The following is a 27,044-nucleotide window of genomic DNA, read 5'->3' as shown; positions in this document are numbered from 1 at the left end:
TATCCCAGTTTCTAACACTGCTGATTTCCCTCCTAATTCACTAGCCTCTGAACAGCTTCCTTGCTTGCTTGTTTGTTTATTAAATTTGAATGCCACTTTTCATCCAAAGATCCCAGGATGGTTCACAGCATAAAAATGCAAGATAGAAACACAAAATACATAATAAAAACAATAAGAACAAACCAAACTAATAACCTTCCCCCCCAAAAAACCACACATATAAAATAATATAGGATGTTAATCGGCTTAAGGCCTGGTTGAAGAGTAACCTTTTTGCCTGGTGCCTAAAGGTATATAATGAAGGCTCCAGATGCACCTCCTAGGGGAGAGTTTTACCCATTGTACCTTGCTGCCTCCTCCTGGAATTCCTTCCTAAAACCTCTCTGGTGTCACCACCCTTCAAAATCTGCCTCTCTTGGGAAGCCCTTAGTTTAAACTTCATTATTCAGCATGAATACTGTGGTGCCCCGCAAGACGAATGCCTCGCAAGACGGAAAACCCGCTAGATGAAAGGGTTTTTCGTTTTGGAGGTGCTTCGCAGAACGAATTTCCTATGGGCTTGCTTCGCAAGACGAAAATGTCTTGCGAGTTCCTGCGATTTTTTTTCGCTCTCCACCCCCTTTTTCTAAGGCACTAAGCTGCTAATAGCCTTTTAGCAGCTAATCCGCTAATCCCTTAAGCCTTTAATAGCCGCTAAACCCCTAATAGCGCTAATCCGCTAATGGGGTTGCTTCGAAAGAGGAAAAAACCGCTAGACGAAGAGACTCGCGGAACGGATTCTTTCCGTCTTGCGAGGCACCACTGTATGTAGTTATACGTATGTAACTGGACTTGACACTCAATATGCCAGCAAGTTTGGAAAACTCAGCAGTGGCCAGAGGATTGGAGAAGATCAATCTACATCCCAATCCCAAAGAAGGGCAGTGCCAAATAATGCTCCAACTACCGCACAATTGCACTCATTTCACACGCTAGCAAGGTTATGCTTAAAATTCTACAAGGCAGGCTTAAGCAGTATGTGGACCGAGAACTCCCAGAAGTGCAAGCTGGATTTAGAAGAGGCAGAGGAACCAGAGACCAAATTGCAAACATGCGCTGGATTATGGAGAAAGCTAGAGAGTTCCAGAAAGACATCTACTTCTGCTTCATTGACTATGCAAAAGCCTTTGACTGTGTCGACCACAGCAAACTATGGCAAGTTCTTAATGAAATGGGAGTGCCTGATCACCTCATCTGTCTCCTGAGAAATCTCTATGTGGGACAAGAAGCAACAGTTAGAACTGGATATGGAACAACTGATTGGTTCAAAATTGGGAAAGGAGTACGACAAGGCTGTATTTTGTCTCCCTGCTTATTTAACTTATATGCAGAATTCATCATGCGAAAGGCTGGGCTGGATGAATCCCTAGCCGGAATTAAGATTGCTGGAAGAAATATCAACAACCTCAGATATGCAGATGACACAACCTTGATGGCAGAAAGTGAGGAGGAATTAAAGAACCTTTTATTGAGGGTGAAAGACGAGAGCGCAAAATATGGTCTGAAGCTCAACATCAAAAAAACGAAGATCATGGCCACTGGTCCCATCACCTCCTGGCAAATAGAAGGGGAAGAAATGGAGGCAGTGAGAGATTTTACTTTCTTGGGCTCCATGATCACTGCAGATGGTGACAGCAGCCACAAAATTAAAAGACGCCTGCTTCTTGGGAGGAAAGCAATGACAAACCTAGACAGCATCCTAAAAAGTAGAGACATCACCTTGTCAACAAAGGTCCATATAGTAAAAGCTATGGTTTTCCCAGTAGTGATGTATGGAAGTGAGAGCTGGACCATAAAGAAGGCTGATCGCTGAAGAATTGATGCTTTTGAATTATGGTGCTGGAAGAGACTCAAGAGTCCCATGGATTGCAAGAAGATCAAATGTATCCATTCTTAAGGAAATCAGTCCTGAGTGCTCACTGGAAGGACAGATCCTGAAGCTGAGGCTCCAATACTTTGGCTACCTCATGAGGAGAGAAGACTCCCTGGAAAAGACCCTGATGTTGGGAAAGGAGAAGGGGACGACAGAGGACGAGATGGTTGGATGGTGTTCTCGAAGCTACCAGCATGAGTTTGACCAAACTGCGGGAGGCAGTGGAAGACAGGAGTGCCTGGTGTGCTCTGGTCCATGAGGTCACGAAGAGGTGGACACGACTAAATGACTAAACAACAACAACAATAACAACAACTGGACTTGATCACATCCATTCCTTTTCTTCCCCATGCCTCCCTCCTATTATTTGTCCCATTATTGAAATTTATATTTCAGCCTCCAGGGTTCTAGCTATGCTTGCATAACTTTTAAGTACAATCATTGTTTTAGCCAAAATATGGGGTATAATTTGAAAATAAAAGCGAATCAATACTATAAGTAGTAATAGCTATGAGAAAGTGAAGAATGCGAATTTTTTTTATTTCAAAGGTATTTATAATTATTTTTGGAGCAGCTTACAAATAGGTTGCTGCTGAAAACGTATGGCTTCAAAGAAAACATTTTTTGCTCTTACTGATCATATACTGATCTTTTTCTTTAAAGATTGCAAAGCAGCTTTATCCTCCCTTTTTATGGGCTCAGTAATACGATTTTTAATAGTCAAATATTTGTTGATGTTGAATATTCTTAATGGATTTTAACTCTGGATGTTGAATATTCTTAATGGATTTTAACTCTGGATTTTTCTAAGAAGAATTAAAATCTAGAGTTCATACTTGGAATCTTCATTGCTCTCTTTATTCTTGGTTTATATTTCTAGGCGTATTCTGCACTCTAAAGGAGAGTTGAGTGAAGATCGGCATAAGCAGTATGAAGAATTTGCTATGTCCTATCAAAAGTTGTTGGCAAACTCCCAGTCTTTAGCTGATCTCCTGGATGAAAATATGCCAGATCTCCCACAGGATAAACCAGTGCCTGAAGGTATGGAATTTCCTAGTTCAGAAGGCAAACGTTTTAGTTCTGATGGAAACACAAAAGCATATTAATAGCTATTCCCCCCCCCCTTTTTTTTGAGAATGAAAACAAAGCAAAGTGAGCAACTTCTTGTGATCATTTTGTTGCTTTCCTCCTTGTATTTCTTCTTGGTGTGTCTGTTCTTTACTTTGCAATCCCCACTAATTTCATCCCCGTGTATATTAGAAGGAATTATGTGACAAATTGATACAGATACTGAAATCTGCTGTAATACATAACATTCTGCCTTTTATATTCCAGAACATGGGCCTGGCATTGACATTTTTACCCCAGGCAAACCTGGTGAATATGATTTGGAGGGGGGCATCTGGGAGGATGAAGATGCTCGAAACTTCTATGAGAACCTAATTGATTTAAAAGCATTTGTGCCGGCTATTTTGTTCAAGGATAACGAAAAATGTTCCCAAATTAAGGACTCTGGTAAAGATGATTCTAGAGGTACATTTTTTTTTCCTCAACATTGTTTTAGAAGTTGTGATAGAGAGGGTAGTAGCATTTTATCCTGATCCGTGTATATGCTAGCTCTGCAGCACAAGTGTATCTTCTTAACAAATTGCACTTTGCTATTACGATACCTATGCCTACTGAGAAATCACATGAAAACTTTATTTTCTTGGAGGAGTAAGAACAGTGCTTAAAACTTATTGAAAAATGAAGCTGTTCTAAGAGGCAGTTTAAGTGTCAGTGATTAAAGAGACACTCGCTCTCTGTATTATATTTTCTTCAGAAACTGTAAACTATGGAGGGTCAAAGGGCCAGGTAAAAATTGGGAAAAGTATGTACATCTTGCTATTTTTAAAACAGAGTTAAAAGAAACTAAGGAAAACAAAGATGTGTCTGGTACTGATGATCTGGAGTTGGACCTGGAGAATCTGGACATTAATGATGATGCTCTTGAATTAGACTGTGGTGATGAAGCAGAAGATCTCACAAAAAAGCTTCTTGATGAACAAGGTAAAAATAATATGGAGAGGTATATTTTTGTCTTTATTAGTTTTCCTAAATTGAATTTATTACCGAGCCGATCTATAGCAACACGGTATTGACAAAACTGTGGATATGCTACTTCATTTTGGAAGCATTTGCGATTGTGCACAAATGCTTTCATCCACAGAGTACTTTCATCCACTCTGTTACATGACCTCTTTTTAGTGTTTCCACGACCAAAGATGCTTCTATGCCTCAGCCAGGGAATTGCTTTCAGTGAACTAATCTTCATTACTACTAGGGCATGCTGTCAGTAATACTACTTCCCTGTAATTTGATATCATTGCCTGCCAGCAGAAAAATTGCTCCTTGGCAAGGGTTCATTAATAATGCCAAGGGAGCATGTTCTTAGTGGGATGCGGGTGGCGCTGTGGGTAAAACCTCAGTGCCTAGGACTTGCCGATTGCATGGTCGGCGGTTCGAATCCCCGCGGCGGGATGAGCTCCCGTCTTTCGGTCCCAGCTCCTGCCCACCTAGCAGTTCGAAAGCACTCCTAAGTGCAAGTAGATAAATAGGTACCGCTTTATAGCGGGAAGGTAAACGGCGTTTCCGTGTGCTGCGCTGGTGCAGGCTCGCCAGAGCAGCTTCATCACGCTGGCCATGTGACCTGGAGGTGTCTGCGGACAGCGCTGGCCCCCGGCCTCTTAAGTGAGATGGGCGCACAACCCTAGAGTCAGACATGACTGGCCCATACGGGCAGGGGTACCTTTACCTTTTAGCATGTTCTGCTTCCTTACACAACCCAGTGGTGGCATACCTAGATGTGGTAAACAGCTGTTGAAACTGGTGCAGGCTATTTTCTATATTATTGAATTGATGTGAGATTTTCCACTGAGAAGCATGGGAAATTTTGTTTCTAAACACAGTGAGGTAATGGTTACTTAGCTGTTCAAAACAATATATCTTCTTGATGTAGAAAGCAATAAGATTTTGTTTGATCTTATCAAAGTATTACCACATTTTCCTATTAGGATAGCCATTTGCATGGCTTTTTATTAACATCCAGTTAGCATGGGACAGTAAACCAAACATGGCTAAGTACGGACGTACAAGTGTGCAGGTACTCAAAACAGAAATCCTGTCCACTTTGCTCCTCCCCTGCTCCTCCTCCTGCTGCTGCCATGATTCGGTCACTTCAGACAAACCACAAAGTGCAGCCAAGGTTTCTTTTTGGATTACCAGTCTTGGTTTGTCTAAAGTGAAACAAACATCAAGCCTGGGTTCAGATGTACTGTTAAGCCAAGCCATGGCTTAGCTCCCGGTAACAGCAGCAGAAGGACCAGGGGAGGAATAAAGTGTCTGGGATTTCTTCCGTGAGTACCTGCATGCTTCTGTGTCCATGCTTAGCCATGGTTTGGGTCAGTGCTACTTGTGAACCAAGCCACTATAAATCTTACTATAGAGAAAGCCTTTTTGGATTAAGTGAATTCCAATTCCAGTTTTGCTGTCAAAAGTTGTTTTCCTGCTAGCTATAGCCTCGTTTTCCAGGGTAAATGGCAATTATTGAGGAACTTAATCATGTTTGGAGGATAGGATTCACAAACTTGCTGCCTAGCCTTGCACAAGTCACATTCTCTTATCTTTAGTTCTCCTGTGTATGGAATCTAAATTATATAGTGACCTACCTTGCAAGGCTGTTAGGGTGAATGAGATTGGTTGTGAAGCACTTTGTGTGGTTAAAAGTGTAATGACATCTGTGTATGAGTGAGAGAAAGCAGATGAGGGGCAGGGAGAGAACAATAATTCAATTCCGTTCATTGAATTCTCTCCCAATTTGTAAACTAATACTAAAAATCTACTAAATTGTGTGGATATTTGACCTGCTGATAATATGGTGGTGGTTGTCTTTAAATAAGAAGCAACCCATTGCTTTGAACACTTCTCAGTCTGGCTTAAGATTCAAATTTTAGGATATTCATCTCAGCACTGTTTATTTTTCACATAGTTTATTGGTGATAGTGAGATTAGAATATTAATATGCTTTATACCCCAATATACTTTAAATAAAAACCCTGATTGCATACTATTAATATGGAAAGTAACATGAACTTGGGGAGGGAACATCTACATAAAGGAAGAGGAAATTATTTCTTTCATAATAAAGATTTGCTTCTGTGTCATGTTTTGTTATGGGTGTGTTTAAATTTTTTTGTTCTATTTTTAATATGATTAGGCAAGAAACAGGGAGCAGATAGCACCGGAGCTGAAAATAGTGACGGAAAGCAAGCTGCACGAAGTGAGTTTATAGGTGGTGCCTAAGGAGAAGAAGCCGCTTAAAGCAGATAAGCTTATAGGGGGTAGGGAGCAGATAGAAGTTCTAGGCAGAGTGACTCATGCCAAATTATCTGTAACTAGAGGCGTTTTAGATAAGTGCTGTGTCAGGCTTCTATATGGGAGCAAAACAAAACACTTAAAATGATTAAGAAAAATGGTTCAGACCCTGCTGATAATCAATTAACTTAGGGGTGAACTTGAAATACTAGTTCCTGTAGGTAGCCAATGATGATTTTGTGTTCTGGCTGCCACTTTGAACACATTCCTCTTGGAAAGCACCTAGAAGTTAATGTAAAGCTTAAGTGAAAACAGAAGGAAATTTTTCAGTGAGGACTGAGACAAACCTCACCCAAATGTAAATTGGTTTTTTGGTCACACCAAATAACTTGCCACATAAAGGGTAAACTTTTTAGACTCACCACATTTATCAGAAATGAAAACCTTACTTTTTAAAAGATTGCTTATGAATCTGAGTTCAGAAACCCAACCAGGGTCACTAAAAATCCAGAGAGGGTAAAGATTTTCTTCTAAGACAATGAAATACCATATTTCACTGCATACTGGTTGCCACCGCATAATAGTTGCACCACCCTTTTTTGGACTCCGAAAATGGTCCCAGAGCATTCCCCGCATAATGGTTGCAGGGTAACTTCTAAGGCTCCACTAAGCCTCAAGCCGCCCCCGCCCCGGCTTCCCTCCCACCTCGCCATCTCAGCCATGAGCTCCTAGGGGGAGCGGAGCAGGCGGGAATCTTTCTCCCCATTCTCCTGCTGCTGCTTTTTTATCACTGTTTCAGCGGGAATTGATGCTGCGGACAACTGGGCCACGTGGGCTGAGGGGAGATGGTGGCGGCCCCCAGCAGGCCTGGCCACAGCTGCTGCCGTCGCCCCTTGTTTGCTGTTCCTATGGCATTCCTTACGAAACTTCCTGTCCGAATTTGAATGGCTGTTCCGCTCTTGCAATGCAAAGTATAGGGCGGTTTTGTTCACTGTACAGATTCTGATAGATGAGTGACGCTGCTGCGTCTCAGTAGGCTGGACAAGAGAACATATGCACAAAGGAGGCTTCATTTTTACTGAAAGGTACACTAGTGTCTTTCCGTTTTCTCTCCCCATGGTCCCAATAACAACAGTGACTTTGTCTCTGGCTCTCCCTCGCTCTCCCTGCGCTGCCAGCCCGGCTCCTCCGATCCACCTGCTGTTGTCCCCACTTTATTCCTTGCATAATGGTTGCACTTTCGTATTTCCCCTTGTAATAGTCGCACCCCCCTTTTTGAAAGGAAAAATGCAACCATTACACGCTGAAATGCGGTTTCAGCAATGGTTCAGATAACATGTGAGGGTAATCTGGTTTTTAAAATGGCTAATTTAGTTTATTATAAAAAACATTTTTAAAACCTTGCAACCATTGTAAGTTTAATACGATGCAGCCAGCAAGACCTCTCCCCTCCCCTGAGTCAAGACAGGATTGGGGGAGGCAGGTTGGGTGATGACATATTTTGCCTGTCTATTAAAGCAAACCAAAATGTGTGGGCCCCTCTTCGTATCACATAAAGTTTGAAGGGGCAACTCTTTGTTTCAGTGTCTGCCTTAAAACTCCTAAATGCTTTTTTAAAATGCGGCCTAAATGCTGAAATAGTTCTACACATTAGTTAATTTTCCATCTTCCTTACCAGTGAGACCTATTTGCAGTCCAATCCATAGTGTATATAGTCTGACTAGGCGGCATTAGTTTTCATAACAGTAGGAGAAGTGTTGTGGATGAGCATGTAAGATCTGTCTGTATTAGATAGTATTTAGGTAATGGGAACCAAGTTTCTTTAAAAAATATATGCGCTGTCTGGAGGTGAGCGAATTGACTGTGGCTTAAACCTACTGAGAGTACAAATCGTTGCTCTAGGAAAGGAGACTGATTTCTGAATTCTCTGTAATCTAATCCTTTGCTATTGGAAAGTATAATGAAACAAGAGACTGGGAGCCACATAGAAAGCCTAGGCGGGCAACCCCTGCTGTAGAGGGTTGGTAATTGGGTTCATGGAAGAATCTTTCCCTTGGTGTTTAAAAGGCCACTTTCAATTTCAAACCTGAAACCAGAAACGGGTGGTGATATCAAAGCTTCCCAGGACTGGAACTCTGAGGAATCCACAAGCCTAGATGCAAATGGGACTTTGGTTCCCAAAAAGTCTCTGTTGTCATTCTCCGTTCTACTAGGAGAGGACAAATATAGATCGCTTTGGTCTTCATAGGTTAGTTCTTCTTGCCTACTCGTGCCTCTTGTATGTGTCCTTCTTTGCTGTTGCTAATGAAAGTAGCACTGAACTTTGCTGTCTCTTCTATGTGCATTTCAAATCTACTTTGCCCCATTTCTATTTTATCTTTCCCTTCAAAGATGTTACTAGGGAATGGCCTATAGGGATTGACCATTTTTCTTATGTTTATTTCCTCATTGAAAAAGTGTGATTCACTTCCCTAAGGTGAGTGATTATATAGGACTTGCAAGCATACTTGAACAGTTAATGTATCATTACTACAGTGTGTGAGAGCTTTTGGGTTCTCTCGTTTGTTTATTGTTTTTGTTTTTTTAATGTCTAGAACAAGAAGATGAAGAAGCCAGTACCGGGTCACATTTGAAGCTTATAGTAGATGCTTTTCTTCAGCAGCTCCCAAACTGTGTAAATAGAGACCTAATAGACAAGGTACAGTAAACTTGTAGTGTTTCTCCTTTATATCCATAAGTTGGTTATTGGATGTTGATATAATCTGTTAGATAGTTTTACTGTTATATGCCACTCTTACACCCAGTGGCGTAGCGTGGGTTGTCAGCACCCGGGGCAAGGCAAGTAATTTGCGCCCCCTAACCCGTGGAGCCAAGTAGGGGCAGAGAGCTGTGGGTGCCAGCGCGCCCCCCCAGATGTTGCGCCCGGTGCGGCCGGCCCCCCCTGCACCCCCCACTCTATGCCACTGCTTACACCCACTGTTAATATGGTAAGATGCAAATATACAGTATAGCAGAAATTCGGTGAATGTTGGCAGTAACAATCCCACATAAATTTTGTAAAAAATGTCCTAAAATTTGAGAGAGATTGGTGAACACTGCTAGCCATATACTTCAGTTTGTCAGCATTTCTTTCTTGGACTTAAACCAGTGAATTGTGTACCAATTAGCTCAGGTGTTCATAAATTGACCTGGATATTTGCCAGCAGTTACAGTTCTAATCTACAGAACAGACACATTCTGACGTGGCTGTGGCTTTATTGGCAAATAAATGTGTATATAGACTATTCAAAAGCAATATTCTATCCTTCCAAGTGAACTGTGATTGACTTAATTAAAAAATGGTTGGACCACCAGAAGTCAAATGAAATGACATAACAGATGTGATCTTGCCCAGGGACTGCCAATTGGCCTTCTTAAGGATGAAATAAACTATTGTTTCCCATGTGTAGAAGAGTATGTGACTCTTTCTTTTCACCTTTTAAATAATCTGTGTATTGTCAGATTTAAGTGCCTTTCTTCTTGCAGGCAGCAATGGATTTTTGCATGAACATGAATACAAAAGCAAATAGGCGGAAGTTGGTTCGTGCTCTCTTCATAGTTCCTCGTCAAAGGTAAGTGTTGATGTAAATGTCATATTAATGGTCATGGCAGAGATACCTTAAGTAACAGGGACAGCAAACAATGGTTTAAGCTAAAATGACCTCCGAAAGCAGCAGGAGCATGGTAAACAAACACACGTAGATGCCTAATTAGTTCCAAAAAATATGTCATATCTAATACAAACAGATGCCACTGTTTAGTCATTAATTAACTCTAGCAAGAATAAAAGGCTTTCAAACATCATCTTCCAACAGGTAAATGGATTAAATATTGTCAGATTTCATCCCTCCCTTATGAGAGTTTCATACCCCACCCTAGTATTTAGACAAATGTGGATTTTATGAAGTTAAATAGGCAGTGTTTGTGGACTCTATGAAGTTAAATAGGCAGTGGACTCTAGCAATGGCATTTCAATAGTGGCATTTGAATATTTTCGGAACAGGTGAGCAGATGTGATTCTATTCATTTCTTTTCCACCCTCATGCATGTAGTTCTGTATAGTCAAGGAAATATGAACAACATCTATAGGTAAAAAAAAAGATATTCCTTCCAAGAAGGTAGCTGAATGTACATGTATAAATATATCAGAAGTACACTTACAAAACAGAACAGTTAGAACTTTAATATTTTTCTATATAAAATAATGCTATATTGCATGTGTAACCTTTTGTTTGCAGGCTGGATTTGCTACCATTTTATGCACGGCTGGTTGGCACATTACATCCTTGTATGTCTGATGTAGCAGAGGATCTCTGTTCCATGCTAAAAGGTGACTTCAGATTCCATGTAAGTTTCTATTTGTTTTGCATCTCGCAGATTCATTTAGGAAATGTTTTAAAATACAACAGTGTGAATAGTTAAAAGTAATAATGCTGACAGTGTCATAATGGAATATGATGATGCTGTTTGATCGAGTAAGACTCAGTTTGTGAGAGTAAGTTTTCAAGGTATTACTCAATAAACTGATGTCTGATCAGCCCTATGTATATTTGTGAACAGACATATAATAGTTGTAGCTAACAAGAGAATGGGGTTTGTTATAGATGTTAATCTTCAGAATATCCTAAGACTGGATGTCTCTTGTTACCTTCATCTAGTTCACCAGCTATGGCCTCAGCACTGTAGCCCATGCATTGGTAACCTTAAGGCTAGGTTACTGTAATGCTCTTTATGTGGGGCTGCCTTTGGGTCTGGTTTAGAAGCTCCAGCTGGTTTAGAAGCTTCAGCCAGATTTCTAATGGGAGCTTTGAGAACATGCGACACAGTTCTTAAAACAGCTGCACTGGCTGCCAGTCTGCTACCAAGCCCAATTCAAAGTTCTTACATTGATTTACAAATCCCTGAACAACTTTGATCTAGGATACCCCAGGGACCACTTGAACCCATATACAAGCAACTCTCCCTTTGAGCGGGAGTTGCGTTCCAGGTCATTGCATGCCTGTTCTGCCCCCTTCCGGGGCTGAAAGTGACACACATGGTGGTGGTTGTGTGTCAATTGGACACATGCAAAATGATCACCGCCTGTATAGCAGCTTGATCACTGAGATAATCTGCAGGAGCTTCTTTGGTCATTTCCTAAGTTGGTGAGGCTTGTTTGACAACAACAAGAAATTTAGTCTTTAGTGTCATCGGGCCAGTCTGTGGAATACTTAGCCTATAGCGACTCAGCAAGCACCTTTTGTGCCAGCTATTAAACTCTTGCTGAAAACTTTTCTGCCAGGCTGAAGCATCCCCCACAACAGTCTGTTGATAGAATTGTAGAGTTGGAATGGACTGTGAGAGCCATCTAGTCCAATCCCCTGCAAATGCAGGAATCCTTTGTCCAATGTGGGGCTGGAACCCACAACCCTGTGTTTAAGAGTCTCATGCTTTACTGACTGAGCTGTTGATTTGAGCTGCTTTTAATTTTTTTTTGCTTTTAATTTGTTTTTAACTTATTGCTATTTTATTATTTGGTTTCTTTGATTTGTTGTAAATCACTGTGATACATATTTATGATATAGTGATATATGTGTATATATTAGATATAGATATATGTGAGATTTCCATGAGGCAGTGTTTTTTACCTGTGGTCTGGAAACCTCCAGAGGTTCTCAGGAGCTCAGTGAAAATGCTACAGAGTTCTATGATGCGTGCACTGTATGCAGAAAATGCAACCTATCTGCTAGTTTAAATCTGGAAGTTTAAAATAGAAAAACCAGTTGCCTTTACAGCAGTTCATGTAACTGCAGTCCTCCGCTTCCAGCAAAGAGCTTCATTGGACCACGTCAACAAAGGAGATATGCAGCAGTTGCATTTCTAATCTGAAATATTCTCACGTATCCTCTCATGTGATACCCCAAAAGTATGACACCTCAAACTGGTACTAAAAAAAGAGAGATTTTGTTGAACAATGAATTCTTAGAAAACTCCAAGGATGATATATTTGAACAATTTAATAACATAAAAGTGTTGATGAATACAGAATGCTAAATCAAATCAATAAATGCCTCTGCTCTTGCGTGGTTTTGTAATTGTGCATTTTTGTATATCATAAAGCAGTCATTCTTCAAAAACACCCCCACCCCAAATAAACAGGTATGTAATAAAAATATAATTTAGCCAGAGAGAGTCGTCTTTAATTTTTAGTGATTCACCTGGCCAGTTCACTATAAGTTAAGAACTAAGTTAAGAAATTAAAAGTCTTGAGGATGTTATTACTGTTATAAAGAGTACCAATATGATGATAACTCTACTGATTAAATCTGCAGGCCAATCTTATAAAGATATTTGTCGCATTAACTTTTAGTACTAATGTGGCTATTGGCTGGGACTCCGAGTACCAGGGCCGTCTCCTGGTGGTGCTTATTGCCTATTTAAACAGCAAACTCCTGTGCCATATCTCAATCTGCTTTTGAAAGTCCACTTGATTTCTACTTAGCATAGAGAGCTACCGCTAATGAAGCACAAGCCCAATACTCCTGGGACATGTGAAACTCGATGTATACTTCTTTGGATTCTGGCCATTGTGTTTCAATTTCCCACCAATAAATTGGATTTAAAATTGGTTATTTTATGCAATCTTTCACCTGTTCATGAACAAAGAGGCAGGACTATTTGGGCCTCGGCAGTCCTGCATGCATAGAATCTGGCACCAAGAGGGAAATCTTGAGAATGTCATCTGTCACTCAGAAACATTTGGGAACTAATTCCATAGTTCCTGATGCAAATATATCCACATATCATTTGTTTGCCATCATTGTGAATTTTGAACCCATGTTTTTAGAAACGTCCAAACATTATTTATAGGACTCTTTCTTTGATTGTAATTCAGTTAACTCATTGAAATCCTCCAGAAAAAGAACTGAATATTTTAGCCATATCCCTGAAAATATTATACTGATTTTATTATTTGCATCCTAAATACATCCAGTGTCAATTTTTATACCAAAAAACACTTTTAATTTTATTTTTTAAAACTGCCTTAACTGAAGTAATAAAGCCAGATTTCAATTTAACAATTAAGGCTATTCTCAAACCATTCTTCTGCTTCTCCTTGTACTGCACTCCCCAGTCCCTTGTTGCACTCTGGCGAGTGTGCGCCCACGCACATGAAAATAGACAGCTGCATATCTGTTGTGGGCAATAACATATTAATTTGTTGCATACCAAAAGTAAATCTTCCTGTATTCCTATGTTTAGGTGAGAAAGAAGGACCAGATCAACATTGAAACAAAGAATAAAACTGTGCGATTCATTGGTGAACTTACTAAGTTTAAAATGTTCTCCAAAAGTGACACTCTGCATTGCTTAAAGGTTGGTGCTCATGTACACTGAGGATCAGCTCACATCCCCTTTTTCTTTTATTTTCCTGGCATACTCAGAGGTTCTCTATACAAAGCTTGTGTCGCAATATACTTTTTATAATGGCAGAGGGAATAATTGGGTGTGATCGACAGTAGGTGTGGTTGTATTACCATTCAGTGTATATTATCATTTAATGTATATTTTTAAGAATTGGAATTCCATCACTATAGATAAGATGTGATGAAGCTGTGCTGCCACTTTAAGATTTTCACATTTTACTTTAGCCCCAAACAAGGTTGATTTTGAGCCCACTCTGAATACTCTGATAAATTAGTATGAAAGGCATTCTAAATGTAATTTATTTCCACAGATGCTCTTGTCTGACTTCTCTCATCACCATATTGAAATGGCATGTACATTGTTGGAGACTTGTGGTCGATTCCTGTTCAGATCTCCAGAATCTCATTTGAGAACTAGTGTCCTTTTGGTAAGAATAATTTTTTTAGAGAGCTGTTTTTAAAACATAAACATAACAGCCTGCTGGGTGAGGCCAATGGCCCATCTAGTCCAGTCTCCTGTTCTTACTAAGTGGGCTAAGCACATGCAGTCCCTGAGCATGAGAGCACTCTCCCTCCTGCAGCTTCCAGCAGCTGGTGTCCAGAAGTATTGCTGCTTCTGAGCATAGCCATCGTAGCTAGGAGCCAAGTTTGTGGCCATCACTGCCTCCTGTGGGAGCAAGTTCTGTAGTTAAGCCCTGTGCTGTGTGAACAAGTACTTTCTTTTAGCTGTTCTGAATCTTCCAACATTCAGCTTCATTGAATTTGAGAGAGGGAGAACAATGTTTTCTCTCCGTGCCATGCAAAAATTTATAAACCTCCATCATGTCACCTCTTATTCATCTTTTCTCTAAACTAAAAAGTCCCCAAACACTTCTGCCTTTCCTCAAGTTGTTCTTTGACAACTCTTTCAAAGCCATAGTTACAATAAAATGTTCTAAGATATGATTCTAATGCTTAGCAGGTGGTGGGCCAGTTCCTGTGGCAGAAGAGACGCTTCCCTACCCAGTGTAACACATTTTATTTTATGCAGTCTGTCCTTGGGGGCAAAATCACACAAATCAGCTTTCTCCTCCTACGAGTCTCTGCCTGGAACATCCACATATATTACAGCATAAGGGTTTGTGTAGGGGTCGGCAACCTAAGGCCCATGGGCCGGAAGCAGCCCACGGAGGGGTCGGCAACCTAAGGCCCATGGGCCGGAAGCAGCCCCCGAGCCGCCCCTGAACCGAGTTGCCCGCTCAAGCGAGTCCCCGCTCGCTGTGATAAATGGGGACTCTCTTCCATGGCTCCGGAAATTGCTTCTGCGCATGTCCAGACACTGGAAATCGCGTCTTCGCATGTCCGCGGCACCGGAAATCGCTTGTGTGCAGGTGCAATTTTTTTTTTGCATCTGGGCATGCGCAGAAGTGATTTCCGGTGCCGTGCTGCGCCAGTCTGGCCCACAGAGGATCTCCGCGGGAGTGATCCAGCCCATGCCCGGTAAGCCTTGCCGACCCCTGGGTTTGTGGGTTGAGATTTGTGGCAGTTGCTTACTGACAGTGAGAATTGGCTCCCCCTTTGGTAGCCATCTGAACTGGCACAAGAACTTCAGCGGAGAATTATATGCTTAGCTATCAGCAGCCTTGGTGGGCAGAAAGCACAAGGAGCAAGGATATGTGTCTTACCTTCCTACATTATCAAATTATAGTTAAAAATTTAGGGCTGCACATTCAGCAATAGTTGTTAGAGGTGCAATGTAGGAAAGCTAAGTAGATTTTAGCTTGTGAGCCAGATAATATTTCACAGTATGATTTTCTTGGTAGAAAATAGGTTTTGGCTTTTGCTTTAGCTAGAAGAACAAAACAAATGGTTCTTATGAAAACTTAGTATGTCTGCACAGGGTGATTATTTCTCTTTGTTTCCAGGAACAAATGATGCGAAAGAAACAAGCAATGCACCTGGATGCACGCTATGTCACCATGGTGGAAAATGCCTACTACTACTGCAATCCTCCTCCCGCTGAGAAAACAGTGAAAAAGAAACGCCCTCCTCTCCAGGAGTATATTCGGAAGCTCCTTTATAAGGATCTCTCCAAAGTCACTACTGAGAAGGTGCGTTCTCTTCAATCTTGGTGGGTTTCCCCAAAAACCATTATCCAGGAATAGAATAATGGAATTTTATCCTAGAATAACTTCTAAAGCATGAAATCTAAAGTACATAGGATTTTAAATTCATTTTTTCCTGTTTTAATTTTTTTTAAATGAATGAGATTATCAGGGAAGTAAGCTGAAGGACGCTAAAATGAATGGGAAAGTGCAGATCAGATAGCTAACTTCAAACTAATACACCTGAATATTGTCTTGAATATTAAATTACATTAAAGTACTTAAGTCCTCAGGAGCAATATGTTGAGTATATCATGTAAAGATTTACCTAAAGCAAAGATTCTTACATTTGTTAAGTTTAGCACCTAGACTTTGAAAATAAGCCTCCAAAAACTACTTCTCTGTAGCATTCTACAAGCCCGTCTGTTTCTCTGCAGCATACTAATGCGTTTGTGGCACATCTAACAGCATGATAGTTTTTAAAAAAGAACTATTACAAATGTTCTGCCTGTGGAAACATATCAGCTTTCCCTCAGGTACTGTTCTGGGGCTTCTCCTGCTCTTCCCCAAGCAAATTTCAGGGGTGGGGAGAAGGGGGAAATCCTGTTGTGCAAGCAGAATCCCTTCCACAGGGCTGCTTCTGGTGGGGTTCTTTATGTGAACCCTCTCTTTACTCTTTTGGCAGTTTACAATGAGTTGGGACTCCTTTCTTGGCTTCAGTCCTTTCTTCAAGGGATGAATGGGAAATCCTTTCCAGCATGACTAAAGACAGCAGTAGCACTTTTATATGATGGGTTGATATGTCGGCTCTGAGTGTGTGTGTGTTAAGATAAGAGGTCACAATGAACTATGGGTACCCCAAAGTACTTTTTTCTTTGGGGGAGGGGGAGTAATTTTACTTAGTAGTCAACATATATGTATGTAAAGCATCCAACTTTGTTTTTTTTTCTTTTTGAGTTAAGTTTCTTTAAAATCTTGTTCAGGTCCTGAGACAGATGCGCAAATTGCCCTGGCATGACCCTGAAGTGAAAGACTATGTTATATGTTGTATGATCAACATCTGGAATGTGAAATACAATAGTATTCACTGTGTAGCCAACCTTTTAGCAGGACTGGTACTTTACCAAGAGGATGTTGGAATTCATGTTGTGGATGGTGTCCTAGAGGATATTCGGCTAGGAATGGAGGTAAAAAACTTTTAGGTTTCTATGTGAAATAGAACATAGTACAAAACATTTAAAAAGAAGTTTAGAAATTATGTACGTTAACTTTTTTATAAACATTTGAGGCCCAAGGTTGAGGAAGGATGCACTAAGTAAAAAAGCACGGTAGGAGTTGACATGGTTGTTTTATAGCATCGTTGTCCTTGACATAAATGGCTAGACTGGATTGGTAGTTCTTAGAACAAGTTTTCATTGGTTAACTGATAAAGTGAGATGCATGTGAGATACTGAGGGATGGAGAGGCCTGAATCAAAATTCTCTAATCTGCATGTTTACACTGCACTTCACTTAATTATGCTAATTTATCATGAACAGTAGTGCAGGCAGCCACACTGTTGCCTCCATCTTTACAGCTTTTGCTTAATCATAGTACATTATGAGGCCTCTGCAGGGTATTGAACTTTATCTAGTGTTTAAGAAGTGTATGTTAACATGTCAGTGGTATTTTGTTTGCTGAAGGTTAATCAGCCAAAATTTAACCAGCGGAGGATCAGCAGTGCCAAGTTCCTGGGTGAACTGTACAATTACAGAATGGTAGAGTCGGCAGTAATATTTCGAACTCTGTACTCCTTTACATCATTTGGTGTGAATTCGGATGGTACATCTAGCCCACTTGATCCTCCAGAACATCTTTTCCGCATTCGACTGGTGTGTACCATCCTTGACACTTGCGGGCAATACTTTGACAGAGGATCCAGCAAACGGAAACTTGACTGCTTCCTGGTCTATTTCCAGGTAGGAACAAGCTTCATCTTTCCCTGTGACCAAATTTGTCTCTTACATATTACTTATTTATTATTTTATTTGAAGTAGGCATACCCCTCACAAAGTAACATGTAGAAATGCGAGTACTATTAAGATGTATTTGTATGGTCACCAGAAGAATGTTATTTATTAAATTTGTTAGGCACTTTATCTTGCCCAGGGCAACCTAAAACGACTTACAACCAACCAAACAGACAGACCCCCCCCACAGCAACAACATAGATACATTAAAGCCAAGAAGAAAAAGAAATATATTAAAGACATATCATCCACTTCTAAAAGGTCACAGATAATTACAGACCAAAGGCCTAGCTATAGAGGAAAGTTTTTGCCTGGTGCCTAAAGCGTGGGTAAAAGCCTCAGCGCCTAGGGCTTGCCGATCGAAAGGTCGGCAGTTCGAATCCCTGTGGCGGGGTGCGCTCCCGTTGTTCGGTCCCAGCGCCTGCCAACCTAGCAGTTTGAAAGCACCTCCGGGTGCAAGTAGATAAATAGGGACCGCTTACTAGCGGGAAGGTAAACGGCGTTTCCGTGTGCTGCGCTGGTGCTGGCTCGCCAGAGCAGCGATGTCACGCTGGCCACGTGACCCGGAAGTGTCTCCGGACAGCGCTGGCCCCCGGCCTCTAGAGTGAGATGAGCGCACAACCCTAGAGTCTGTCAAGACTGGCCCGTACGGGCAGGGGTACCTTTACCTTTTAAAGCCTTATAATAATGGTGCTAGGCAAGCCTCCCTTCCACAATCGGGTGCCACTGCAGAAAAGGCCTGTTCTTGCTTTGCCACTCTCTGGACTTCTTGTTGAGGGAGATACTTGAAGAAGGGTCTCAAATGATGATTGGCGGGTCTGGGTCGGTCCATGTGTGGAGAGGTGATCCTTGAAGTCTTGCAGTCCTGAACCATTTTAGGCTTTATAGGTCAAAACCAGCACTTAGAATCGGGCCCAGAAACTAATAGGCAGCCAGTGCAGGCAAGCCAGGATTGGCATTATATGCTCAAACCATATTTCTCCAGTTAGCAACCTTGCCACTGAACTCTGCACCAGCTGAAGCTTCTGAACCGTTTTCAGAGGCAGCCCTATGTATAATGCATAGACAAGAGAAGTTAGACTATTCCTGTCCAGATAGGAGCGCAGTTGGGTAACCAGCCGAAGTAAGAGGTGCAGAATAAAAAAGTTGAATGAAAAGGGTAGAAAGGAGTTAAACTATCAGGAGGAAAATAAAATTGTGTTAAATCTGACCGACACTAGGTGGTATTTCTGCCACATTAGTTCAGCAGTGCAAATTAGGTGAAGAAGGCATGATTGAAGAGTAATCCCATGTTGAAAGGAGAAGAATTATAGGGACAAAACAAAATCAATGAGAGAGACAAGAGAAGTTAATAAAACAATTAAATGAAGAAGAAACTGTAGTATCAACAGTGCATTCAGTCAATAGTTGGCAAAGTAAAACTGATCTCAAAAACACTGTAAAATGTTATTGAAATGGGAAATAAAAGATGAATTGGTTAAATCAGCAACGATACACTGGGCTAAAGATTTTGGTCATAATATTGATATGACCCCATGGGAACTACTGTGGAGAGTGAATATGAAATATACAGCCTGTTTTATTTTAAAGGAAAATTAGATGAAAATTATATGCAGGTGGCATTTAATGCCAAATAAATTGGTAAAGATGTTTAAGACTATGTCAAAGAAATGCTGGAAGTGTAAAAATAATGAAGGGACGTTTCTTCATATGTGGCGGACATGTGAAAAAGCTAAAGCTTTTGGGAAACTATACATAATAAAATGAAAAAGATATTTAAGCTGGTTATTCCCCCCAAGGCCTGAAGTTTTTCTCCTAGGGATAAGTTAGCCTTGTTCCTTGTTTTAGCTTTGTATGTTAAGGTCCGAATTTCACTAGACTAATTCTAGTGGTTGCCTATCTGTTTTGCAATTATCTGTGTCTTTCCAGAGGTATGTTTGGTGGAAGAAAAGCCTGGATGTTTGGACAAAAGATCACCCGTTCCCTATAGACATTGACTATATGATCAGTGATACATTAGAATTACTGAGACCAAAGATAAAACTGTGCAATTCCCTGGAAGAATCTGTTAGGCAGGTACAAGAACTGGAAAGGGAATTCTTAATCAAACTAGGTAAGAATGCTACATCAAGAATGAAAGGAACTGAAATCATTGTTGTCTGTTTCTGCATTTTTTGGCTATATAGTACAGTACTTTCTGTAACTTGAATAAATTTTTAGGATAAGTGAGTATGTACTTGACTCATTCTAGAATTTTGAAATATGTTATGAGGACTGTAGCAACATACAGTGAGGATGGGGATGCAGGCTGGTCTGTGAATCTGTTCCTGGTATAAATTAGTATTTACAGTGGTACCTCGGGTTACAGACGCTTCAGGTTACAGACTCCTCTAACCCAGAAATAGTACCACAGGTTAAGAACTTTGCTTCAGGATGAGAACAGAAATTGTGCGGCGGCAGCAGGAGGCCCCATTAGCTAAAGTGGTACCTCAGGTTTAGAACAGTTTCAGGTTAAGAACAGACCTCCAGAATGAATTCAGTTCTTAACCTGAGGTACCACTGTACCGTCATTTGCATGGTCTGACCTGTGTGTTGTGCTACTTCTAATGTGCAGAGATCTTTTGTTCCTTTATCTTTCCCAGAAGAATTAAAGTTCTCTGTAGAATCAGAATGTAACATAAATAATAATCTTGTAGATTGATAAAAACTACATTTAGCAAGAAACCGGAATAATTTTTACTAGGAATGGTTTCAGATAATATTCCCCAAAACAAAGCTAGGCTATTTATGTATGCAACGTCAGCAGCAAGGGTTATAGTGGCAAAACAGTGGAAAGATAAAAATACACCCACTAAAGAGGAATGGGTAGTCAGATTGTGCGAGTACTTGGAGCTCGCAAAGCTGACAGATGCAATAAGAGAGAAACCTAAAAAATTGGTGAAAGAAGAATGGGAATGTTTAAATAATTATGTAGGGGACAAGGGCTCAGCAAGACAGACCTGGCTATGTTTAGAATGATACCGCATAGAGAAATGCTCCCTGATACCAAGATGAGGGATTCCTTTGGAATGCAGATAGAGATAACTGATAAGAATAATGATCTGTTGTGAGCTTGACGGAAGTGTACAATAGATGAGCTTTCCTGCTTTGGCTCATCTTCCTTTTTCTTTTTTCCCCCCTTCTATTTTTCTTTTTTCTTTTCTTTTATCTTTCCCATAGTTGCCTATGTTCTGTATCATGTACTTTGATATTTTTTGTAGTCTTTTTTAGTTTTTTTTCATTACTATTAAGGAATTTTCCTTTGTAATTTTGGTTGTCTATATTTATATGTACCTGTTTAAAGCAAAATAAAAGTTAAAAAAAAGGAAAGGAAAAAAATAACCTTGCATTTAATGTCAACTCTCACAACCCCTTTTTCTGTTAGATAATTGCGTAATTCCTTTGATGCATACCACATTTTGATCACATGCTTAGTGCTGGCAAAAAAACTATAAAAAGCAAGTAAAAATCAAGTAACAAAATCCATTATTATTGTGGTTCTCTGTTAAAAAATTAGGGTAAGCATCTATCAAAAGAAAATAGTAATGTTGGTTGATGGGACAGTAAAATGTCCTGAGAATTGTTCGTAAACTAAGCTTGACCCTTTGCATGTATCTCTTAAGTAAAACTGCAGTCCTGACCTTAGTTATTTGGGAGTGAATAGCCACTGGTTTCAGTAGTCCTTACAAGTACATGTGTGCTGGATCTCAGACACGGTCAGAATTCTTTCTAATGCCACTCATTAATAATTCTTATTTCCTTTCTTAGGCCTTGTGAATGACAAGGACTCTAAAGAGTCAATTACTGAGGGAGAGAACCTTGAGGAAGATGAGGAGGAGGAAGAAGGTGGAGTCGAGATAGAAGAGCAATCTGGAAATGAAAGTGAAATAAATGAGCCAGAGGAGGAGGTATTCTTTTTCCACCATTAATTTACTAAGCTACAATTTGAGGGGCTGGGCTGTGTAACTGTTGCCAATCATAATGAGTAATTACCAGTTGAGGCTCCAAATATCAAAGATGGAGGTAACCTGGTAGTTATTGTGCTCAAGGTCCTTCTACTGCCGCCGATAAGTATGATTTTATTATGGGAACTGCAAAGTTGTGTTCTGTTTGCCGGACCCACTTGGAGTCTCTTGGAGCTCTGGTCATTTATTAAGTAGGGTAGAAGGGGGGGTAAATGAGTTTCTGAACTTGAATGAACATATGCATGCCATGCACAGTGCAACTGGTTCTGAGTGAGCTTCACTCACCATCAACAGGCTAAGCAGAACTGAAATGACCATGGAGGAGAGATTTCTGAGACAGTGTAAATTTAAGTGTGTGTATATGTTAATCAGTTTCATTAAAACATGGTTTATGATTATGCATTAAAACTCCAGTAAACATTTCAGGAGGGCTCTGATAATGATGACGAAGAGGGAGAAGAGGAGGAAGAAGAAAATACTGATTATCTCACAGACTCTAATAAGGAAAATGAAACTGATGAAGAAAATACTGTATGTATTGCTGTACTATTTATTTCTTTAAAACATTTCTTATAAACATTCATTAGAAGGTCAATTAGTGGTCTCAATCCACAGCAAGCCACATAAGTACTGTAGGCTTGATATTAATGACCAGCAAATGCCTGGATGAACAAAACAAATAAGTCTTTAGCAAGCACCAAAGCATCCAAGTTGGTGCTTGCCATATTCCAAAAGCTGAGTTCCACAACAGAAAACACCCTCCCCCAGATTACCGCAAGATGAATTTCAGCAGACTGAAGGTCTCTGTGAACAGCTACATCTATTGAGAGAAGGCTTTCTCTCAGATAGTCCTAAGTTGTTAAGACAACCACCACCACCAGCTTAAACTTGGCCAGGTGGATTGGCAGCCACTTCAGTTCTTCTTGAAATGGGTAGCAACCTCCCCACTTCATCCTACATTCTGGAGCGGGTTCCAACTTTAAGATGAAACTCGCATACCAAAAGCACTCTGCACACTGCATTCAAGTGTGGCTCGTGCCACACCACACATCAGGGTTTACTGTTTCAGCAGTATTACATGGACAAGAGTCCACAAGCCCAAGCAAAACATTGGACTTGAACTCTCTCCCCCTCTGTTCTCTTACTCTTGTGCTGCCAGGAAAAGGACTCCCATTGAATTTAGTGTTCATTCAAAAAATCTTGCTGAGCATTACATAGAACCAGGAGTTCTGCTTTAAAACGGTGGTTGGTTACTAAACGAATCAATTTCAAATCATGGGTTATGAAGCTGGCTTTTTAAACCACTGTTTGTTGTAAGCCAAGATCCCTGGCTCTTAGGTAAGATGAAGCTGAGATTCTTTACAGGTAGGTAGCCGTGTTGGTTTGCTGTAGTTGAAACAAAATAAAAAAAAATTCTTCCAGTAGCACCTTAGAGACCAACTAAGTTTGTTATTGGTATGAGCTTTTGTGTGCATGCACACTTCTTCGGGTATCTGAAGAAGTGTGCATTCACACGAAAGCTCATACCAATATGGTCTCTAAGGTGCCACTGGAAGAATTTTTTTATTCTGAGCTTCTTTGCAAGTGAATCTAAACTTGGCAGAACCCCTGTACACCACAGTGCAGAGAAGAACTCAAGCACATGTCAAACAGGTGCATGCAAACTTAGTGCATGCAAACCAGGCCATTAAGTACGTAGTTGTTAATATTAATTAGTTTACTTTGGATTATCAATTCACACAAATTCATATGAGTATCAAGTTACGAAGATGTAACTGATGTTTGGCTCTAGACTGGATTTATCAGAAACCTACAAAATGCCTACCGTAGAAGTCTTGTGTTATGGAAGAGCATTGTTGTTGTTGTTGTTTAGTCGTGTCCAACTCTTTGTGACCCCACGGACCAGAGCATTAATTAAAACAAATAGTACCTCATAGAATTGGTCACATTACCCTGCAACGAAATTTACTGTTGTATTGCCAGCTGTTGTATTGGCAACATCTATGCATAGGATCTGAAGCTAAGACTTTATGAGAACAAATACATAGTGCAGCTCCTTTATTTGTAATTTAAAAGAAGGGGCAGGTAAAGGAAACTTAAAATTGTGCTTCAACTAACTCAACTTCCTGTATTAGAAACTAATCTGCAAAGTAGCCTTGTTTTCTGAGAGATACAAGTGGTGTCCCTTTTGTAAAGCAAGCATATTTCCTCCCCTATCTGAAGCCAAGTGTGTGTTGTGGAGAAAGCCCAATATGAAACCTATGTAACTAAAAGTAAGAATTTAGCATTAAACCTAATAGTTAGAACTAGAAAGCCTTAATTATAGTGAGAGCTTGTAATTGTACTAATTCCCTCTGACTGGTAGTTGGAATGATTTTAAGACTGTTGACCTGTCCAAAAGCCCTGCTGCCTTGTCTTCCATTGGCCTGCGTGAGAGAGGCCCATACTCCAGCCACCTTCTTATTTTTGCCACCTATCCAACCCTTCAGGTGGCTTGGTTCCAAAGAATACAGCCAGCTGCATGGAGCAGGAAGGAGTTAATGGAGCACGTGCACTTAAGTACATGCCTGAGCTGCATTACATACAAATCCCAAAGCATTAAAACATGGACTATTTTCTACTTCTCTCTACCTTTTTGAAAACATTTTGTCCTAATGACTGAAATTATCCCACATTTTTCTTTTCTTAATTTTGTATGGCCATTGGGGGCCAGACATTGCTTCACAGGCAAGATTCAGCCTGTTGGCCAACCCTAATTGAGGGATAACTTATGCACATTAATCTAGAGAACATAATAATGCTGTTTCCCTGCCCTCCCTTATTTAACAGGAAGTCATGATTAAAGGAGGTGGACTTAAGCGTGTCCCATGTGCTGAAGATGAAGACTTCATTCAGGCATTGGACAAAATGATGCTTGAAAATTTACAGGTATTAATGGGATTTTTAATCCGTCACTCATATGTCTTACTCTTATTGGTATCCATTATACACATTGACATTTAGCATGGAGGGATTATTTTACAATTCTTCCTTGTATATCAAGCCCCCCCAACCCGGCTAGTGTGCTTATCTTCTCTGATGTGGCTGCAAAGAGGAATTCAGAAGCTCGCAAACATTAATTCTGGTTTGTTTGAAACAAGCTAAATTTGAAACCATTCATGCCATAATATGGACATAACTGTTAAATCATAAACTGTTAAATAATGCACCTGCTTACAACATTCATGCAAATCATGGGCATATCTCCTTTAAAAATGTAGTGTGTGAAGCAAAAAACGGGAGCCCCCAAAACTCAGCTGGAAACAAAGCAAAAACAGCAGCAGGCCTTTTGGTCCTTGCTGTTCCTTTTTCATGGTATTCTAAAATCAGTTTAAAAATTCATAGTTAAAGAGCTGAATAATATACTGTATAGAAAAGATAAACAATAAATGCTGTATTTAAAGATAATTACAAACTGGAAAAGGAGAGCAGTTTATTTCCCACATTCAGCACAAATTTGAGAGAATAAAATTTACATCTTTCAGACATTAACTTTTATGTCAAAGCTTTCTAATAGATCAATCAGAACTCCAGCTCTAAATATATATATATATATATGTACCCAGGTTTTTTTAATATAAAAATGTACATATGCATGCTAAATTATGTACATATAGAATATCAAACTTTTTTTACTTAAAAGAGTAATTCAAAGTTTCTCCTATTTTTATGCTATACCAAACAACTGAGATATCCACCTACCATTCCTTTTTTACATTTTTTTATTTGTTTGTTTGTGTTTCTGATACATTTCAATACAAACATCAAGAATAATACATGAAAAACCTCAAAAATAATAAAAAGCAGAAATTTAAAAATAGCAGAAAAACAGAAAACAATCATTTACAGACTTCCCTTCATCTACTTCCATGGTTCTTTTTGTCTTCTCCTTGTGTTTTCTTGGCTCCCTCATTCTATCTCAACTCTTCACATTAATCTAGTTATTGCTTACACTGCTGAGAATATTGCCATCCTGCTACTTTTTCATATAATCAATAAAAAATATCCAGTCCTCCTTATATCTTTTATCATTTTGATTTCTTATTCCAGTGGTCATCCCTGCTAGCTCCGCATATTCCAACAGTTTCTTCTTTTGTTGGTACCTGATCTGTTTTTCATTTTTGTGCTGTTAACACACATGCGGCAGTTGTCACATACAGAAACAAGTTTCTCTCTGTTTGAACAACTTCTGTTGTAATTAATCCCAGCAGAGGACACCTTCACCCCAGTATGGCTCCCTTTGTCACATACACAGCCCAACAAGACAACAAGAAGAGCCCACCGACAGCATTCGAATCAGCCTGGGTTTCTTGCCCCAACAAGCCCTCCTGCCCCTCTCATAAAGGCAAACAAACCCCATCACAGCCAGCCACAGACAACCAGTCATACCTCGGGCCCCCAACTCCTCTCACTACCAAGAAACGTAAGAAGCAAATAGAAAGAGAACCTATCTAGTTGACGCTGACATGAAACCCCATGTGTACACTGCAAAAAATAAAAATTTCACCCCCTTCTTGACCTTATACTGTAACTCAACACTAATGTCTCGTAACAATTGTAGCTGATCTGTAGAAAAGACTGTACAACTTGAAGAAAGAGACAAGGCATGTACTTTTGTAAACCAAGAAAATCTTTTTTAAAAAAGGGAAAAAAGAAATGCTTCTGGGTTTTTAGAAAAGGCTTTTTCGGACATTTTTTAACATTCATTATAAATCATTTCCCAGTATTTTTTAATTATACTGCATGACCACCACACATGGTAGAATGTTCCTTCTGCTACCCCCGGCAGTTACCCTTTACTGATTTTGACACTTTTGCTGGTCTGTTTGGTGTTAAATACTTCATGAAGGAAAACTTCATGAAGGTGATCCATACTCTTTCAATTTGTATTCCTCCCCAGTGATAGTCAGCAAATCTCTATATGTGCTCCAGTTTGTCTGTGTATTAATTTTTTCCTTGTGAGGGCTTCATTGGTGGCAACCACATCAGTGTTTTCCTTTCTAATAAGTTTTTATATTTTTCCCATACCCTATTTTTCCCATATTTTTCCCATCCCATTCTAATCATGTGGTTTGAGAAACTCTTATATAGCTTAGCCTTCCCGCAAGCATGCATGCCACCCGAATTTTAGGTCATGCCCTTCCAGATCCAATAAGTAATTATTATTTAATAAAATCCATTCTTTTAACCGACATAAA

At 40.0% G+C, this 27,044-nt stretch overlaps 2 protein-coding genes across 14 annotated transcripts in view; both read left to right on the top strand.

Moving 5' to 3' along the window:
- Positions 1–27,044, top strand: part of NUDT5 (nudix hydrolase 5) — a 1,423,229-nt gene that overhangs the window by 94,929 nt on the left and 1,301,256 nt on the right. The window contains exon 7 of one of the 2 annotated variants that reach the window (XM_083400100.1): positions 24,336–24,424. The exons of the other annotated variant lie outside the window; for it this stretch is intronic. Coding sequence (XP_083256226.1) covers positions 24,336–24,409 — 74 coding nt within the window. The 3' untranslated portion in view covers positions 24,410–24,424. Of the gene's footprint in view, positions 1–24,335; positions 24,425–27,044 lie in introns of those variants that run through there. 2 annotated transcript variants of the gene reach the window in all.
- UPF2 (UPF2 regulator of nonsense mediated mRNA decay) overlaps positions 1–27,044 on the top strand; it is a gene marked incomplete at its 3' end in the record, with an annotated part of 57,739 nt that overhangs the window by 22,753 nt on the left and 7,942 nt on the right. For 7 of the 12 annotated variants that reach the window (XM_083399345.1, XM_083399342.1, XM_083399339.1 and 4 more), the window contains exons 4-18: positions 2,793–2,953; positions 3,248–3,445; positions 3,812–3,961; positions 8,860–8,963; positions 9,791–9,876; positions 10,543–10,651; positions 13,547–13,660; positions 14,022–14,138; positions 15,615–15,800; positions 16,778–16,981; positions 17,477–17,752; positions 19,733–19,916; positions 21,611–21,750; positions 22,234–22,338; positions 24,637–24,735. In XM_083399345.1, the coding sequence (XP_083255471.1) occupies positions 2,793–2,953; positions 3,248–3,445; positions 3,812–3,961; positions 8,860–8,963; positions 9,791–9,876; positions 10,543–10,651; positions 13,547–13,660; positions 14,022–14,138; positions 15,615–15,800; positions 16,778–16,981; positions 17,477–17,752; positions 19,733–19,916; positions 21,611–21,750; positions 22,234–22,338; positions 24,637–24,735 (2,233 nt within the window). Of the gene's footprint in view, positions 1–2,792; positions 2,954–3,247; positions 3,446–3,811; positions 3,962–6,167; positions 6,231–8,859; positions 8,964–9,790; positions 9,877–10,542; positions 10,652–13,546; positions 13,661–14,021; positions 14,139–15,614; positions 15,801–16,777; positions 16,982–17,476; positions 17,753–19,732; positions 19,917–21,610; positions 21,751–22,233; positions 22,339–24,636; positions 24,736–27,044 lie in introns of all 12 variants that reach the window. The other 5 variants (XM_083399341.1, XM_083399337.1, XM_083399347.1 and 2 more) reach the window with 1 other exon arrangement.

This window comes from Podarcis tiliguerta (assembly GCF_965153285.1).
Source record: "Podarcis tiliguerta genome assembly, chromosome: 10".
Classification (NCBI taxonomy): domain Eukaryota; kingdom Metazoa; phylum Chordata; class Lepidosauria; order Squamata; family Lacertidae; genus Podarcis; species Podarcis tiliguerta.
The sequence above is the reverse complement of the archived record's forward strand: the minus strand, read 5'-3'. Positions and strand labels throughout refer to the sequence as shown.